At 41.0% G+C, this 16,492-nt stretch overlaps 1 protein-coding gene across 1 annotated transcript in view; it reads right to left on the bottom strand.

The window, feature by feature from the left end:
* Positions 1 to 16,492, bottom strand: part of LOC108672738 (glutamate receptor ionotropic, kainate 3-like) — a 106,990-nt gene that overhangs the window by 38,612 nt on the left and 51,886 nt on the right. The window contains exons 6-9 of the mRNA XM_047881979.1: positions 16,033 to 16,098; positions 15,546 to 15,710; positions 11,591 to 11,692; positions 11,309 to 11,410 (exon numbers count right to left, since the gene is read on the bottom strand). Coding sequence (XP_047737935.1) covers positions 11,309 to 11,410; positions 11,591 to 11,692; positions 15,546 to 15,710; positions 16,033 to 16,098 — 435 coding nt within the window. The remainder of the gene's footprint in view (positions 1 to 11,308; positions 11,411 to 11,590; positions 11,693 to 15,545; positions 15,711 to 16,032; positions 16,099 to 16,492) is intronic.

Below are 16,492 nucleotides of genomic sequence, written 5' to 3'. Positions count from 1 at the left end.
ATCAATTCCTGGATGAACGAAAAACTCGTCAAAAAGCTTGGTGCGAAAACTAGTAGTGTAGAGCTGAAATCTGTGCACTATGACCTCTCTTAGCCGTTATATGGCCACGGTTTTGAACAATGCCTTGATCCGTAATCCCAATGGGGCAAGAATTGTTAAAATTCCATTTGCATACTCTAGACCTGATCAGAATTAGCCATTTTATCAATCAGATGTCCCCACTGCTGACCATGTCAAGAGGTTTCCTCATTTTAGGGATGTTCCTTTTCAGCTTTGTTGATGTAGAAATATAAATGATGCACTACGCTGCATTTATACCGGTGATGATAACCAAACATTTTGTTGAGAGGGTTCCTCAATAGCAGCTCCAGTATGAAACAAGTCCGGCTTGGTTCTTGGCGCATCATGCTGCTGCTCACAAAACCAAAAAAATGAGAGAGTTGAATTTGATTGCTCGTTGAAATATTAAGGAGTGTCTTTAAACGACAACTTGTTGCAAGGCCCCGATTTGACGTATCTTTTGTTCGGTGTACTCCTGCTTTTCAGACAAGGATCTGTTGCTAGCATGGCAGACATAGAGCAAATGTCTGAAACGGTCCCACCAGGAAACGGTCCCACAAAACTATTCCAACTTGATGCGTTTCTTCTGGAACGACGATCAAGGTAAGCCAGCTGAGTACCGACTGCGCGTGCATGTATTCGGTACCAAAAGTTTACCTAGCGTAGCTTCGTTTGCTCTTCGTCGCGCTGCGCTTGACGCTTACTGATGGAGCGTAGCAAAAAGCTGTCCAAAGGAACTTCTACGTCGGCGACTTCCTTCTATCTTCATCAGATCCAACAGCAGCTGAATTGCTTTGCGATGAAGTTAAAGGCCTACTCCCAGAAGGAGGGTTCAACCTGGCAGAATTCAAAGGTAATTACCAAAAATGTGATCTGAAACAGAAGGGTATCGAATTCCGACCACCCGCTACCGGAACTGCTCCCGACAGAGTACCGAGCGTGTTGAGGAACTTGTCCGATGACACCCTTAATACAAGCGTATGCGTAAAAAAGCGTGAGCGTAAAAAAAGCGTGAGCGTAAAAGAAATGTCATAGACACCTAGAAAAATCATTGTACCATTAGGTATTGTCGGTCCCGTCTTGTTGCCTGACCGAAAACTTTTTCTGGAAGGCTGTATGCAAAAGCTCGATTGAGATTCTGGCTCCCAGCTAAACTACTGAGTGTGGAATGTCTGGAAAGAGGATATCGCTCTTAAAAGCGAGTTCAAAATCCATATACTGTATTAGCTATCGACGCCTATTTCAGACTTGATAGTGAGGAAATTTAAAAAATTAGGTAAAGTAAAAAAAAAGGAAATTCTAAAACTGGTTCTTAAATTTTTATTACACAAGTTCCCACTCTAGCACGGTTATAAACCCCAGTGAAACTAAAATAACACAAATATATAACAACCCATATACCCTATTTACTCTACAATGCACATATATAAGTGAACACATAAGAACCTTCCCAAAACTACAAGGAACCACCCTGACAAGGATTCGGGGCCCCACACATCCAAACACAAACAGCCTAATTAAACAAACTCAACGAATTGGCGGCCGTGACCGCTGTGACACGCTTGGAGTCAACAAACTCAACGAATTGGCGGCCGTGACCGCTGTGACACGCTTGGAGTCTCCAAACTCTCTGATGGATGCTGAGACTCAGATCACTTGTATGCCTCCTCGGAATTTCCAAAACTCGCGGCTTCTGGGCCCCGGGTTCAACTATCTAGGGTTTTATTTTCTGCCGCCGATGATTGGTGGCTAATCAATGACAAGCAGATCCGGCGCTGCCGGTCACCAAAACTTATAAAGGCGCTGCTGGTTATAGATTGTTATCTTCCCGCTGTGTTTCAACAATTGCTTTACCAGAAGATAGATACCAAGTTTAGTACACACACCACCTGTAATAATTCAAAACACGAAATGAGCAAAACTCACTAAGACAACCTAAACACGATTAAGGAATAGGTTTAGGCATTTTCGGTTAACCAATTCGAACACGCCTATTTCACTCGAACACTATAGTGGTTCACGGCTGATTGGTGGATGTCCGGAGAGATCCAAGGCGTTCGATTCAGGGCTTATTGGTGCACAAAATTGGTGGTGCACGGCTGCGCTCCAAAAAAAAAAGCACCAAACGCAGGAGTTTACTTGTGAATACTATATTTATATTTCGGACGCGTGACAGAGCGGGGAGACTATTACCAAGGCAGACAGCAAACGTGTTTGCTGCAGACAGCAAACGTGTTGCTAGAGAGGCTGGGTGGTGACTCGCTTATCGCTTGTCTGTGCAGAAGCCCGAATGCTTTGCATAAAACCGCTCGTGTGTTGTCACTGAAGGTGTCATACCCAATCAATGTAACAGCTATGAGCGGTGCCGGACAGTTCTCTGGTCTGACAGTACCACTGTGCTAAATAAAATAATAAACAATGAAACTTCGAAGTTTCAAAAAATTTGTGGCCAATAAAGTGAATTTCACAAGAAGCCACACAGCTCCCAAGCAATGGCACTACGTACCTTCTGGCCAAAACCCTGCTGACGTCATCAGCAAGGGATAAATTATCCGGCCATTCCTCAAATACCAGTTATGGATTTGTAGAGGCTACAATACTTGTTAATGGACAAATCAACGTGGCCGACATTATCAGAGTATATTGCTATTGGTAAGGACGACCCAGAAATCTTCAAGAAAATTTTGTCCACAATAATTTAAACTACACAGACTAACAAATTGTTTCAATGCTCAGAATGGACAAAATTGAGGATGAATATAGAGTGTATTCTCAGATTTGAAAATCATCTACGAGGTTAACACTGAAAGCCCCTGTACTTTCCGTGAAAGAACTTCAAACCGCCGAAAAGAAGGTCCTAAAATATTCACAACGCAAATAGTTTCAGAAAGCGTTGTAAAACTTCAATAAAATGGGCGCCTGCCTAAATCCGAGACATGCTGACTAACGCCGTTTCTTGATGCAAAGGGCTGACGAGGGTGGGTGGCCGAACGCAAGAATCCAGTGAAGCGTTCGGAGTCAAGCATCCTATCATTCTTCCACAAGGTTCAGACGCGGCAATCCTGATAGTTCGATATTGTCAAATAAATGTTGGTCATCCATGGGCTACGCTACAAACTGTTCTGCCAGTTGTCGGACCTGTCAGCTGCCCCATTAGCAGAGGCACCGTATATAGACAATAGTGATCGTTAGCTGAATTGCGTTGCTTGACTATTGATTCGATAACACTGGGTTTATATTTATAAAAGGCACTCGTAGGCGCTTAGTACATAATTTTATTCACGAAGTAAGTTAACCAAGTTTATACAGTTGGGTGCAAATTGGTGTAACGGAAGTTCATCTAGGATTAAATCTTTTTGATTAAATAGTTCGAACACGGGGCACGTTTAAGGATAGGGTATCAGGAGGCCATGGGGGAAAATTTGTATTCGGCGCCACGTGTATCTTCCAACTAAATCTCCGACTTTCCTCCAACAACCTACAGTTTCCGTTTTCTAATTCGACAACGCAAAACAAGTCCAGATATTTCAGCATAACGAAGTTTATGGAAAATGCTTTTTTTTTAAATAGTTCGAACACGAGGCACGTATATGGATAGGGTATCAGGAGGCCATGGGGGAATATCTGTATTCGGCGCCACGTGTATCTTCCAACTAACTCTCCGACTATCCTCCAACAACCTACAGTTTCCGTTTTCTAATTCGACAACGCAAAACAAGTCCAGATATTTCAGCATAACGAAGTTTATGGAAAATGCTTTTTTCCATCATTGCTCCCAAGTGTCGGATACCACATCTAACTCAGAACATGATATGACATTACATTCCATTTAAGCAACGTATCTGATATTAACCTATTACTTTAATTAACCTATTACTTAGGTGTATAGATCATACTGTGAACGGTGAACTTCGTTCGTTGTTGGCCGTGTTCGTTTTTATCTCGTCTGAATTATAGGATTCCTTTTGTAGATATAACTATGATGCATTTTTTTAATTAAGTGCAATACTTTTGTATCTTAGGAATATTGGTGCCAGATTAAAGCGGTATAGAAGCATAATAAATACATCCTATGTATAGATTTAAGTAGTTAAGTACGATTTTAGGTTGTTAAAATTTAATAAATTTCTATTTCATTTAGCATCCATAGTCAGTATGATTGTGAAAATTTTATGAGCGTTTCAACGAACTATCAAGTAACCATTGTACCCTGTAATTATAGTCAGATTTAATTGCGACGAAATATTTTGATATATTTGGTGGAGGGGGATGTGAACGGTGAACTTCGTTCGTTGTTGGCCGTGTTCATTTCTATCTCGTTGGGCATACCGAAAGCCACATCTCGCGTAGCCGCCTTGGTAACATTGATGTCCGGACCTTGCTTGGGCGGTAGAGACGTGGTGCGGGGTCGGGTCTGGGGCCTCTGGGCGGCTGTGAGTCGGGTGGTCGGTCTTGTGATTCGTGTCCCGCCAGCTTTACAGAGAGGTTCATATCTGTTCTCACTACGCTCTGTCGACTCTCAGCTATTCCTTTCTCTAACGCCGAGTCGTGGCTGTGTCTTGATAGATTAAGTAAACTGCTCCTCAATAATGTACCTGATGTCACCCAAGTCTAACTTTTAACCGTGCCTGTTTTTTAAACTGCTTTGCTGAAATAAAACTAAGTTTTGCCGTATTAACCGGAGTTTTGGTGAACGGAGTCCCAGTGCAATAAAGTGCAATCAAACTTTTTGCAAGACAGTTGCCGGCGTTCGGCCGTAAGAGCTCTGATTATTCTGACAAGTTTAATAGTTGCGGCAGGCGTCCGGTGACAATACGACAAACGGTTCAATATTCTACATGTATGCCAACATTGTCATACATACCAAACAGACGCGTATTTTCTAAGAGCATCATTTATTAGGACATCGATAGTTGAACACCATTGCAAATATATAAGTAGTCCATTTTCTGGTCTATTTACCTTTGCTACTGCTACTCTTCGGCATAATTTCTTTCACCAGCGGTAACATAATATTGTCTATACAGAAAGGATATTACAGGCATCGTCATATATAATACACGTTAAATATTAGCTATCAAGTCTATTGCTGCCGTTTGCGATACTCTAAAGTTACCTTTTGAACGTTTGATAACTCTGGTACAGCACCTCATGAGCGCATGACTCTAATTGGCATAGATGGCAGTCCTGGCAGATTGGCAAGTGGTATGTCGACCGCTTCACTGCGTATTAGAGACCACTGTCTCACTACCAGTACTCGTCCTACGCAATGTCTCAATCCGTATCTTTCGGCTTCGTTGCCTACTCTCCGCTATTAATTAATCTCCTCTATTCTCCCACCAAATCCTTCAACTCTCTCAAAGCTGTACACGCCGGAGAAACGGTGTGCGTGCGTTGCGTACAGTGTCCAGTCTTCCACGCCCCATTACACCATTGAAGGCGGATGACAATCTGAAGAAATTTCATTCAAGAAATGTATATATCCGGTCTGTTTGACATATCCACGGAGAACGGGGATTCTACCATTTACGATTCATCTTTACATCCTTTGGACAGAGAACAGAAAATATCTCTCCTACCTCCCTCAATGCTATCCGTTTATTTACTTTTATGAAGGCGGCCAAAAAAACATTGTCGACTTAATGTCTAGCGTGTCGATGTAATTTGATTCTCTACAATCTGTTCTTGCTCATGCAGAGCTAGAACACATAGGAAAATTGAACTAGAAATCGCTTGCTTGAACACTAGATGTCCTATATACAAAGTAACTAAACAAGTGTTTCTACAATCAACGATTTCAGCTGAACGAAACCAACACTTTCTACAATCAAAAATTAAATTTAGTACACGTTCATTCTCCAAAATTCCATTGAAGAGTTCGGAGTCAAGCATCCCATCACTCTTTCACAAGCTTCAGACGCGGCAATACTGCTGGTTCAATATTGTTATATAAATGTTGGTGATCTAGAGCTAAACTGTTATGCCAGCTCTCATGCGGAAATACTGAATTGTCAAGGCAAATCCACTCTTGAGAAAAATCTTGCTTGCCGAAAACTGCATGGCAGTTCCTGCCCCACCCTGATGTCAACTCTCCCACGCGATAGAGAGATTGGCAGATCTAACTGCAGCATTTGCATCTACTGGATGGTAATTTTGGCTTATTTTATGTCACCTTGAGACGAGCCGCAGACAAGAAAAAAGATACGGCGTACTGTTCTCTTGCATGGCAAGCATACAGACCTGTCCACCTCGTAGTTGCTTATTCTCTCCACAGATTCGTATTTCTGCGTTGGGGCGATTCTTTTGTCTCTGCCGCAGCGTGAAATTGCTCCGTTCAGTAAACCAGCTAATTTCGTTGAAGGTCAACGCGAAAGCAAGGACGCCATAAATAGCTGGAATACTAGACAAATCAAATTCTATTGGACTTGAAAACGTCTACTAGAATTTGGAACAAGAACCAACACCAGGGGCCACGGCTATAATCTAAAAAAAAACTGCGCTGTAACACATCCATGCGACAACATTTCTTCTCGCTTCGAGCCACCGACATGTGGAACAGCCTCCCTGTTCGTTTACACTCCGAGTATGAACGCCTTCAAGTACAGACTAGACGAAGCTATGCAGGAGCATTTGTTCTGTCTTAAAATGCTGCTTTCAGTCCAGCAGCTATCTCAATCTATCGTCAGTTATGGAAAGATCGGGTTCCAAAGGCCCGATCCCTTGTGAATCAAGTCACGGAAAATTCAAGAATCGGCAATAGGCTATGGGCCTATTTCTTCAGTGCCGACACATTCTATTCCAAGATTGGCTGAAGCACATCGAAGGGCATTTTCGGCCGCCACACGCTTCGCCCCTGGGCAGAGTATGGCAGCGCGAAATACGCATCGTGCGCAACTTGCATGTCGTTTCTGATGAATTAACAACGCACAAGGTGATCAGACGAAGGACTCTCGACACTCTTTTTCGAGGTCGAGGCCAGTCTAAATAACCGGCCTCTCACCGAGTCGTCGAATAATCCGGACAATTTTTAAGCGCTAACTCGGAATCACGTGCTCCTTTGGAGTGCCGGTGTCACTTTACTGCCAGGCATCGTTGATTCATCTGAGAATATCATTAAGAAAAGGTGAAGGCAAATTCAGTAGCTACTTGGCAGACTTGTTCTGGTCAAGCTGGAAGAAGCAACTCCTGCCACCTCTTAAGAGGTGGCAAAAATGGAATAAAAAAAAAACGTCTACGAAATATTACCAGACGACCGCGGCCTCGTTAGAGTCGCACGAATACGAATGGCTAAATACAGAAACGGAACGAATACGGAGATAAGCTCTGTTGCTATGGAGTAACTGAATATAATGCAACAATGTACGGGTCACACGTTTCAGTTCAAACCTTCCGTCGTTCGCTCGAAGTTTCATGTAAATTCGTTTGTCTCTTGCAGTGATACTCCTCCAAGTGGAAAATATTTCGGAGAGTTGACTTAGAGCAACAACTTATAGAGGCCGTTCACAATTAATTTGACGTTAAATTTTCATGGTATACATGGAATTAATTTTGCTTATATTTTGTTTCTTATATCAAAATTCATAGTAGATAGCCGACATTTCCCTTCCATTACCTGCAGAATCTAGGGTTCTACAAGACATGCAAATAAAACGCTTGGAAATTCAGTGTCTAAAGTTTCTCACAAGCTTAGGACTAACTTGTATACTCGTGGTTTATACGTACAAGGCTCCCGAAGGATTACTAGAATTTGAAACAAGAACCAACACCAGGGGCCACGGCTATTAACTAAAAAACTGCGCTGCTACTTGTCCCACAACATTTCTTCTCGCTTCGAATCACCGACATATAGAACAGCCTCCCTGATTACATCGTTGGCACTCCCGAGTATGACCCCGTTCAAGAACAGATTAGATAATGATGTGGAAAAATATATGTTCAGACTTGAAATGCCTAGCACCATATCGAACCCGGTAGAAGTCTAGTGGCTATTTCAAACTATCGTCAGTCTTGAAAAGATCCGGACAAATGACACTTAGATATTCTGTGAAGAAGCCACGGAAAAGTTCAGTAATCGGCGACAGGCCCACCACAGTCACCAGGCCTTACTCCTTAGCGCCGACATCACTATGTTACTTATGTTAACAGCAGCCCAAGAGAAACATGATCCAGTGTAGTCGGAAGAAACTTGGAGGATTATATTAACCAGCCAATTACCCATGAAATTTTCAACAGCCATTTCCTGGGCAATTCTGAAGTCGACCAACATGTCATGTTGGCCGCCTGAAGCAACCAGATAAGATAGGCGAACAAATGGCCGCTATATTTTTCTGGCATCCGTACAATATGGTTCGAGGCTCGGAGGTTCCTAAGCGACACAACAGGCCCCGTGAAAATTTTGATGAATGCGGCGACGTTCAAACTACTGCATAATTGAAACGAAGGCAGCCTTCACCGCCATCCAACGTCGCGACTCAAAGGCGCACAATAAAACTCGTGGAAATCTGAGTGCCCTAAGATTCACTTAAGGCTAAGCCCAAGGCTAAAGGGTTACGAAATAAATGCTTGCAATGAGAAGTGCTCGATTTGGGGCCAGTAAAAATTGCTTTTTTCCGACGAATGCTCAGGACACCCGAAGAATCCAAAGCTGGTTCCAAGCCCCAAAGAATCTCTCCTTAGTGCTCAACTTGCTCTGCGACCCGACAACGCAATGACATCGATGAACTCTGTCAGTGAACCCGTGCAAACTTTCCAGCTAGAAGTGCCAGCAGGGAGAGTTAAAGTTGGAAGCAGTGGGACTCTTCGAGGCATGCTCCTCGCTCATGTGCGACAGTGGCCACAAGGCTACGTTGAGCGAAGTAAGGTGTCTGGCAATGGCTGGGGGTCGAGGAGGAAGGAACCTAAGCTCTGAAGTGCACGGTTTTGGTGCGAAAGCACGGAATGTACGTGTAGACTACTGCATAGAAGCGCTGGCCCCCAAGTTCTACATTTTGAAGACCGTCCACAGGTGAATTGCAGTATCCTCACAAGTATTTTATTGAAATACGAATGCCAGGATTGTATGTATATCTAATAACTTGACGTATAAATGAAAAAAAGTACGTATAAAACAATAAATTTTGACCATTTTTACGATAAACGATTTCGACAGGTTCAAATGTAGCACAGTCGTAAAGACAGAACTTACCTTACATTCTTTATAAATTATTTGTCTATTCTATTAACAATAGTATTTAACAGCAACTTTTATAAAGTTGAAGCGTGTTAATCACTCTTTCCATCTTCAGTCGGCCGACGTCAATAATGACTGGTCCCAGAGGGAACAAGGAAAATAATTCAGCGCCATTTGCTGTGAAGGGAGTCTATTTCATATTAACGGGTTGGTTCAAGTTGACGGAATGACCAGAGAGGCCGCCGCGCATAAGCGCAATATCCAGATCTACAATTCTACCTAAAGAGCTGCTCAGAACATTAGAGCTCGTGCAGCCTAATATCGAAATTCGTTAACCTCCCGGGCCGTAGCCACCACGGGCGCCGCCGTGCCCAATGTCAAAATGGCAAGTTTCATGACGGGAAACGTTACGGAGTGCGGAAGGTGTGCCTACGGGCTTGATAATTTGCTTCTACCTATCTAACCGACTTCGCATGTAAGATTGACCAAATTTTAACACGGCAGTCAAAGACTACGTCAGCATCACGTAGTACCAGCCCCCAATTGATCAAGATATAACTGCCCTTCTAATACTTCTTCGGCTCGTATTAAGCTATAAAAATCGGTAAATATAAGCGTAAGGCCCAAATGCCGTGAGCAGAAGTTGAGGCAGACTGGCGAGTTGATTGAGAAAAAACTCGACAAGCTGGACGTAGGTGATCGTGCGTAGAGTCTCGCATCCAGCGAGGGCTCAGCACCTTCAGCACGATGTTCTTAGTCTATTCAGGTATAATACGTTGCAGTTCACCTACGCCTTAACAATCAATGTGTTTTTGCAATATGTCGTCCTAAATATGAAGAATTAACAAAATTCGCCTCAAAGGTACAGATTTAAATAGGAATAATTAGAACAATTTTATCCACAAAGAAAAGAGTATAATTTGAGAACGGTATTATAATTAAACAGTATAATTTAAGCATTAGTCCAGCACGTTCACCTTGTCACTTGTGTGCATGCTTTTGTCCAAATAATGAAACACTTTTTTTTCAAGGTGGGTCAGCCAGGGCTCCATAAACTATACAGACAAGAACGGTTTTCAATTTGAAATAACAATAACAAAATACTGTTCTTCCATCACTCAACTAGTCAACAATTTTCTCAATCCTTCACTCAGAGAAATGAGTGAGACTTTATCGAAATATTGATGAACTTTTTGAGTGGGTCATCCTGATAAGTTTTTATGATCAGACATCGTCCCAGCGCCACTTTTCGACTCGCGCTGTTGGGACTGCGAGGACCTTGTTGGAGCATCCAATATGTACCTTCGTTTTAATCAGTTAAACGAATAGCATTCCTTTAATTCTTATAATTATCGATTCTCTCGTAAACCATCCGATTTACTTCTACGTTGGTTAACTGTAACCTTGCTCAGCCTTGTCCACCGACGTCTGAGGTAAAACCTTAAATAGATTAAATAAATTTGAAATTTTTCGTTGTATATTGTTTTACTACCGACATTATCTTTGTATATTGTATTTACTACCGTCAATTAGCATCATAGTAATTCATTCATTCTACAGGTGCAACTTCCGTATGCAACTTACGACACACTCACATACACTTCCTGATGAAGTGTATAATGATGAAGTTCATCTGTTTGTCAGGTGTAGTATCAGGTAAGTGATGATAATGATGAAGTTCTATTACCGACCTGTCTCTTATACACATCTAGATGTGTATAAGAGACAGGTTCATATCTGTTCTCACTACGCTCTGTCGACTCTCAGCTATTCCTTTCTCTAACGCCGAGTCGTGGCTGTGTCTTGATAGATTAAGTAAACTGCTCCTCAATAATGTACCTGATGTCACCCAAGTCTAACTTTTAACCGTGCCTGTTTTTTAAACTGCTTTGCTGAAATAAAACTAAGTTTTGCCGTATTAANGTGATGACCTTGAGTGTGATGTTAGTCCACCCACCTCGACTGTGATGACCTTGAGTGTGATGTTAGACCACCCACCTCGACTGTGATGAACTTGAGTGGATGTTAGACCACCCACCTCGACTGTGATGAACTTGAGTGTGATGTTAGACCACCCACCTCGACTGTGATGACCTTGAGTGTGATGTTAGGTTTACCGCCCTCGAAGAAGGCTTGTCGATCTGTGATGTTGATGCCATATTCTGGCGTCCATTGACCAACCTAGAGCGGCAAATAATAAAAAAATTATTAATTTCATCAGATTTCATGATAGAGCAGCATTATTGAAAAAATGCTTCTATAATGTAAAACTTCACAAATTAAACACGTTTCCGAAGCATTACAATAAATCATGAATATCGTGACCCAGCCTTTCTAAAGAGTACTTCATCAGGTTCTCACCTTACGGACTTCTTCACATCTCAGTTTGAGGACATCCAGCTTGAAATGGCTTCTTTTACCCTCCATAAACTTGATAGGTCCTGTAACACCATCGTACTCCACCTGATAAATAATGAAATTTCATCATTATCATCAGCTACCTGATACTGCACCTTATAAATAATTGAACTTCATGATTATCATCAGCTACCTGAGACTCCATCAGTTACGTAAATAGACATCATCGTATAGAAATCAAATCAGAGAAAATATGTCAAACTTTGAAAATGAAATTTTATACGATTTATTGATGAGAAGCACATAATAAAGTAATTATCGTGCACTTGTATAATTTTCCAGTTATGTCGCAAGCGATAATTTGAGCCAACCGGGTAAATGCAATTGAACTGAATGTGTTGATGTAGAATGTAGTTGAACTGACGGCTTTGATGTAGTGGCTGAACTGACCGTGTTAATTTAGTTGAATTGACCGAGTTGATGCAGTTGAAATGACCGTGTTGATGCAGTTGCACTGATCGTGTTGATTCAGTTGAACTGACCGTGTTGATACAGTGTAGTTGAATGGACCGTGTTGATGCTGTTGAACTGACCGCGTTGATGCCGCTGAACTGACCGTTTTGATGTAGTTGAATTGACCGTGCTGATGCAGTTGAAATGACCGTGTTGATGCAGTTGCACTGATCGTGTTGATGCAGTTGAACTGACCGTGTTGATACAGTGTAGTTGAATTGAACGTGTTGATGCTGTTGAACTGACCGCGTTGATGCAGCTGAACTGACCGTTTTGATGTAGTTGAACTGACCGTGTTGATGCAGTCGAACTAACCGTGTTGATGTAGTTGAACTGACCGTGCTGATGCAGCTGAACTAACCATGTTGATATAGTTGAACTGACCGTATTGATGCAGCTGAACTAACCGTATTGATGTAGNAACTGGCGCACAGAGCTGGGATCGAACCCGCGCCTCTCTGCGCCAATCTTGGTACTCTGAACTTTAACCACTGGGCCACCCTGCCCACATGTTACTAACATTATTTATTCTCAGCTGCTCTACAACAAATTACTTGGTAGTAAGTGGTAGCTGTACAATGTATATCAAATATCAAACATCAATGCAGCAGCATATCGTGTGATGCAGCAGCATATCGTGTGATGCAGCGGCATATCGTGAACAATGCAGCAGCATGTCGTGTGCAATGCAGCAGCATATCGTGCAGCAAATAAAGAGCAATGTAGCATCATATTCGTCATTCAACGTACTTTTATCCTTGCAATGCAATCTTCTTCCGAAATACTCTGTGAAATGCCCCATTCATATTCAGGAAGGATGTTTGGAATTCTCGGGCGATGTGAATGAGGCTAACAAGATGCAAATAATACATCAGATCCCATGAACGCGCCAGCACGCGTGTCGTAAAGAGTCTCCAGCTCAGCCAAGTATTAGTGAAGTGAGAAGTATTAGTGAAGTGAGAAGTACTAGGCGAAATGATAAGTATTTCAGAAGAAAGAAGTATTACCGGAAGCGCCACCCGCGTTTAAGTTTTCGGTTTCTAATCTCATTCGTGAATTTCATTGAGATCTTGCGAGCTTTGCAGAACCTTTGCAATCTGCTTATAAAGGCTTTACTACTCCCAACTTGGGGCTAATTATCTGGAGATCTTAGAAGGGATCTCGAGGCGACGATCCCTCCGGATCACGGACTTCTTTTTATGGGATCTACAGACAGAATCTCTGCGCTCATCTGTTCCAAAAGTTGAGTTTGACACGGAAATTCGCAGTCGCGATTGTCGCGATGCGACTTGTCGTCTTGATGATGGTAATTTTCGAAGACACGACAAGATAAGCGATATTTTTGACAAACTCAAAGCAGTTGAATAATTCAACGACAAACCATTCTCATCACATCGTTATTCGTTAAATATTACAATTCGTTAAACAATTCGTTAAATATTATTGGGTGAAATTTCAGATCATCAGCGTTTTTTCGAATAATTTTATAAAATTGGGTAATAATTCAGATTATTAGCGTTATTTCAAATGTTTTTATAATATTGGGCGATATTTCAGTTTTGACAGCTTTTATGTCCCCTACAAAGCATCAGGATGTGGCGAGATGGAGCTACATTAGCTCCCGTGGGTTTTGCAGCGAAGCCATATTTATTCAGCTAAAATCTGGTAGGCATTATTTTTTCGAAAGGCCGAGCCTTGTTTTTGTAGGCATTAGCAAGGATAATAGCGCGTGAGCCTACACAACACTTCTCTGGCGATGCGGTGCAATTTGAAGCCATATTTCACGTTGGTATATTTTTCGACGCCTTTCTGCCACATATACGAAATTCCTTACCAAAAGTTACATTTTGCTGTTCTGACTACGAAATTCTTTACTAAGCGTCATACATTTGCCTGTTCTAACTACAATAACAGCATTTGCGGAACATTTTTTTGCCATGTATTCCAATTATGAAGATTATAAATGTCGGTACACCATCATTCTGGTCCAAATTTTTGGTTTCAAAAACGGGAAATTAGAATTGATTCACTAGTTGCAAAATTCATCAGTTCGATCGACAGCAGAGCGAAGCCACGTGCATTGTGCACCAATCACATTCTTACAAGACAATGTATCTATTGAACAACTAATGTAATAAAGAGTAATTCTGATATAACACATAGTAAGTTAATGAAATACTAAGATGAAATCAATGTGAAACATTAATTATAATCTATAAAAAATACTAAAATGTAATGAATAAGTGAATGTTTCAGTGTCACAACAACGATGTTTTCTGGAGTTTTTCGAGAAGAACGGAATGACTGAGGAAACTTCTGTAAGGAAAACCTATTGCAAAAGAATTTAATGATTTTATGCACACCATAGACTTCATTTGTGCATCGCTTCTACACTCGGAGAAATAGGCAAGACTTTGTCTAAATAACGAAGCCCTCTTTGCCCTTGTATGGATCATTCTGACCTAGTTTGGGTCGGCAAATGTATATTATGTATAGTCAAATGAATATTATATTATTCAAATGTATAATATATGCTTGTGCTGTGGTTTGTGAAATGTATCACTACTTGGACACAACGACACATTTATTTCTCTGAGTATAAAAATTTATAGCTTATACGACTGCCCTCTGCTAAAACAGACGCTGGAACGGTCCTGAACATCACGCATCCGAAATAAAAATACAGCAGTTCTTTATACACTAGAAAAAACTCAGTTGCAAACATGTGTCGTGTTTGTGCTGCAAATAGGATCTGTTAAATTGAAAAAAAAAGATGTCTTCCTTTGAGCAAGAACCTGGCTACAATTTGGGTTGCTAGACCGAGAATTAAAATTCGGTAACTAATTAGTGCTTTGGCCGTGTTTTGAGAGCGGCTTAGGGACACTTTAACTACTTAGTAAGTAAGCCGCATGCCCGACATCGGCGACAGACTTGATACCAAATTAGAGACTGGTTCTCAACATGAAGAAGAAGAAAAACTTCAATAGTTTGTGCTGAAGTTTTAATGACTTGAAATGAAGACTCGATATTGACGATGGCATATTTTTAATAAAGAGACAGGGGAGGTGTCAAAATTGCCGGTGAAGTTATATTGCGACATGTGCTTCTCTGTGAAATCTATACTAGGCAAATAATATATGAATAAAATTCATAATAAAGAGCAAACGTAGAATTGATACGTCCTTTTTCGGTGCCAAACTGGGTTAGTATGACCCACAGAAATGCAAAAAAGTGCATTGTGATTAGGACTGTGTTGAATTTAGCCTAATAACACTGCATTTCTACATGAACAAATAACCGATATCGCGGGCAACTTGTCCTGCAAGAAGTTGATTATTTTTAAATAAAATAAAAAATAATTATATATTAAAGCCCTGGATCCGTAATAAATCATCATTAAGCCCTGCACAGTTTATTAACTCTATAAATGTATATTAAAACCCACCTTGATGACTGAACTCTTATTAAGGATCGGGTGGCCGACAGGCTGGAAGCTCTCCATGCCACGCAGCGTCTCCTTGACACCGACGCTGTCCGAGTCCACGATGCGGAACGCAGTCATGTTCACGTAGTTGTACTTGAAGTCTTCCAAGTCAAACGTTTCTATGTCCTGCTCAATGTATAAAAACATTTTTGTGATGATGTTGAAACGTTTCTATATATGTTCTGTTCAATGCAAACAATGTTTTTGAAATGTTGTTGAAACATTGCCATGTCCTGTTCAATGCAAACAATGTTTATGAAATGATGTAGGAACGTTTCTATGCCCTGTTAAATGTATAAAAATATTTTTGTAATGCAGTTGAAACGTTTCTGTATACAGTATGCCCTGTTCAATGTATAAAAACATTTTTGTAATGACGTTGAAACGTTTCTATGCCCTGTTCAATGTATAAAAATATTTTTGTAATGACGTTGAAACGTTTCTTTGCCCTGTTCAATGTAGTCATGTTCACGTAGTTGTACTTGAAGTCTTCCAAGTCAAACGTTTCTATGTCCTGCTCAATGAATACAATTTTTTTTAAATACAGTGCAAACGTTTCTATGCCCTGCTCAATGTATAAAAAATTTTTTAAATGCAGTGCAAACGTTGCTATGCCCTGTTCAATGCAAACAATGTTTTTGAAATGCTGTTGAAACGTTTCTATACTCTTTTCAATCTATAAAAGAATTTTCTAATTGCGGGGCAAACGTTTCTATGTCCTGTCCAATGTAAAGAAATAATAATCACCCCTTTCTTTTAACCTGTGCGGCATTAACGCTTGAATTTGAAACCTAATTGAACAAGTTGCGGGACAAATTCTAAAATGTACTGACTGTTGCGACTATTTAATAGTGACAATAGTTGAAAGTTGGATCTGTTGAACTTGCTTAGGTTGAACAATCGGATTA

This window comes from Hyalella azteca, unplaced genomic scaffold (assembly GCF_000764305.2).
Source record: "Hyalella azteca isolate HAZT.00-mixed unplaced genomic scaffold, Hazt_2.0.2 contig9347, whole genome shotgun sequence".
Taxonomy (NCBI): domain Eukaryota; kingdom Metazoa; phylum Arthropoda; class Malacostraca; order Amphipoda; family Hyalellidae; genus Hyalella; species Hyalella azteca.
Note: the sequence above shows the minus strand (reverse complement) of the source record. Positions and strands in the feature narration are given on the sequence as shown.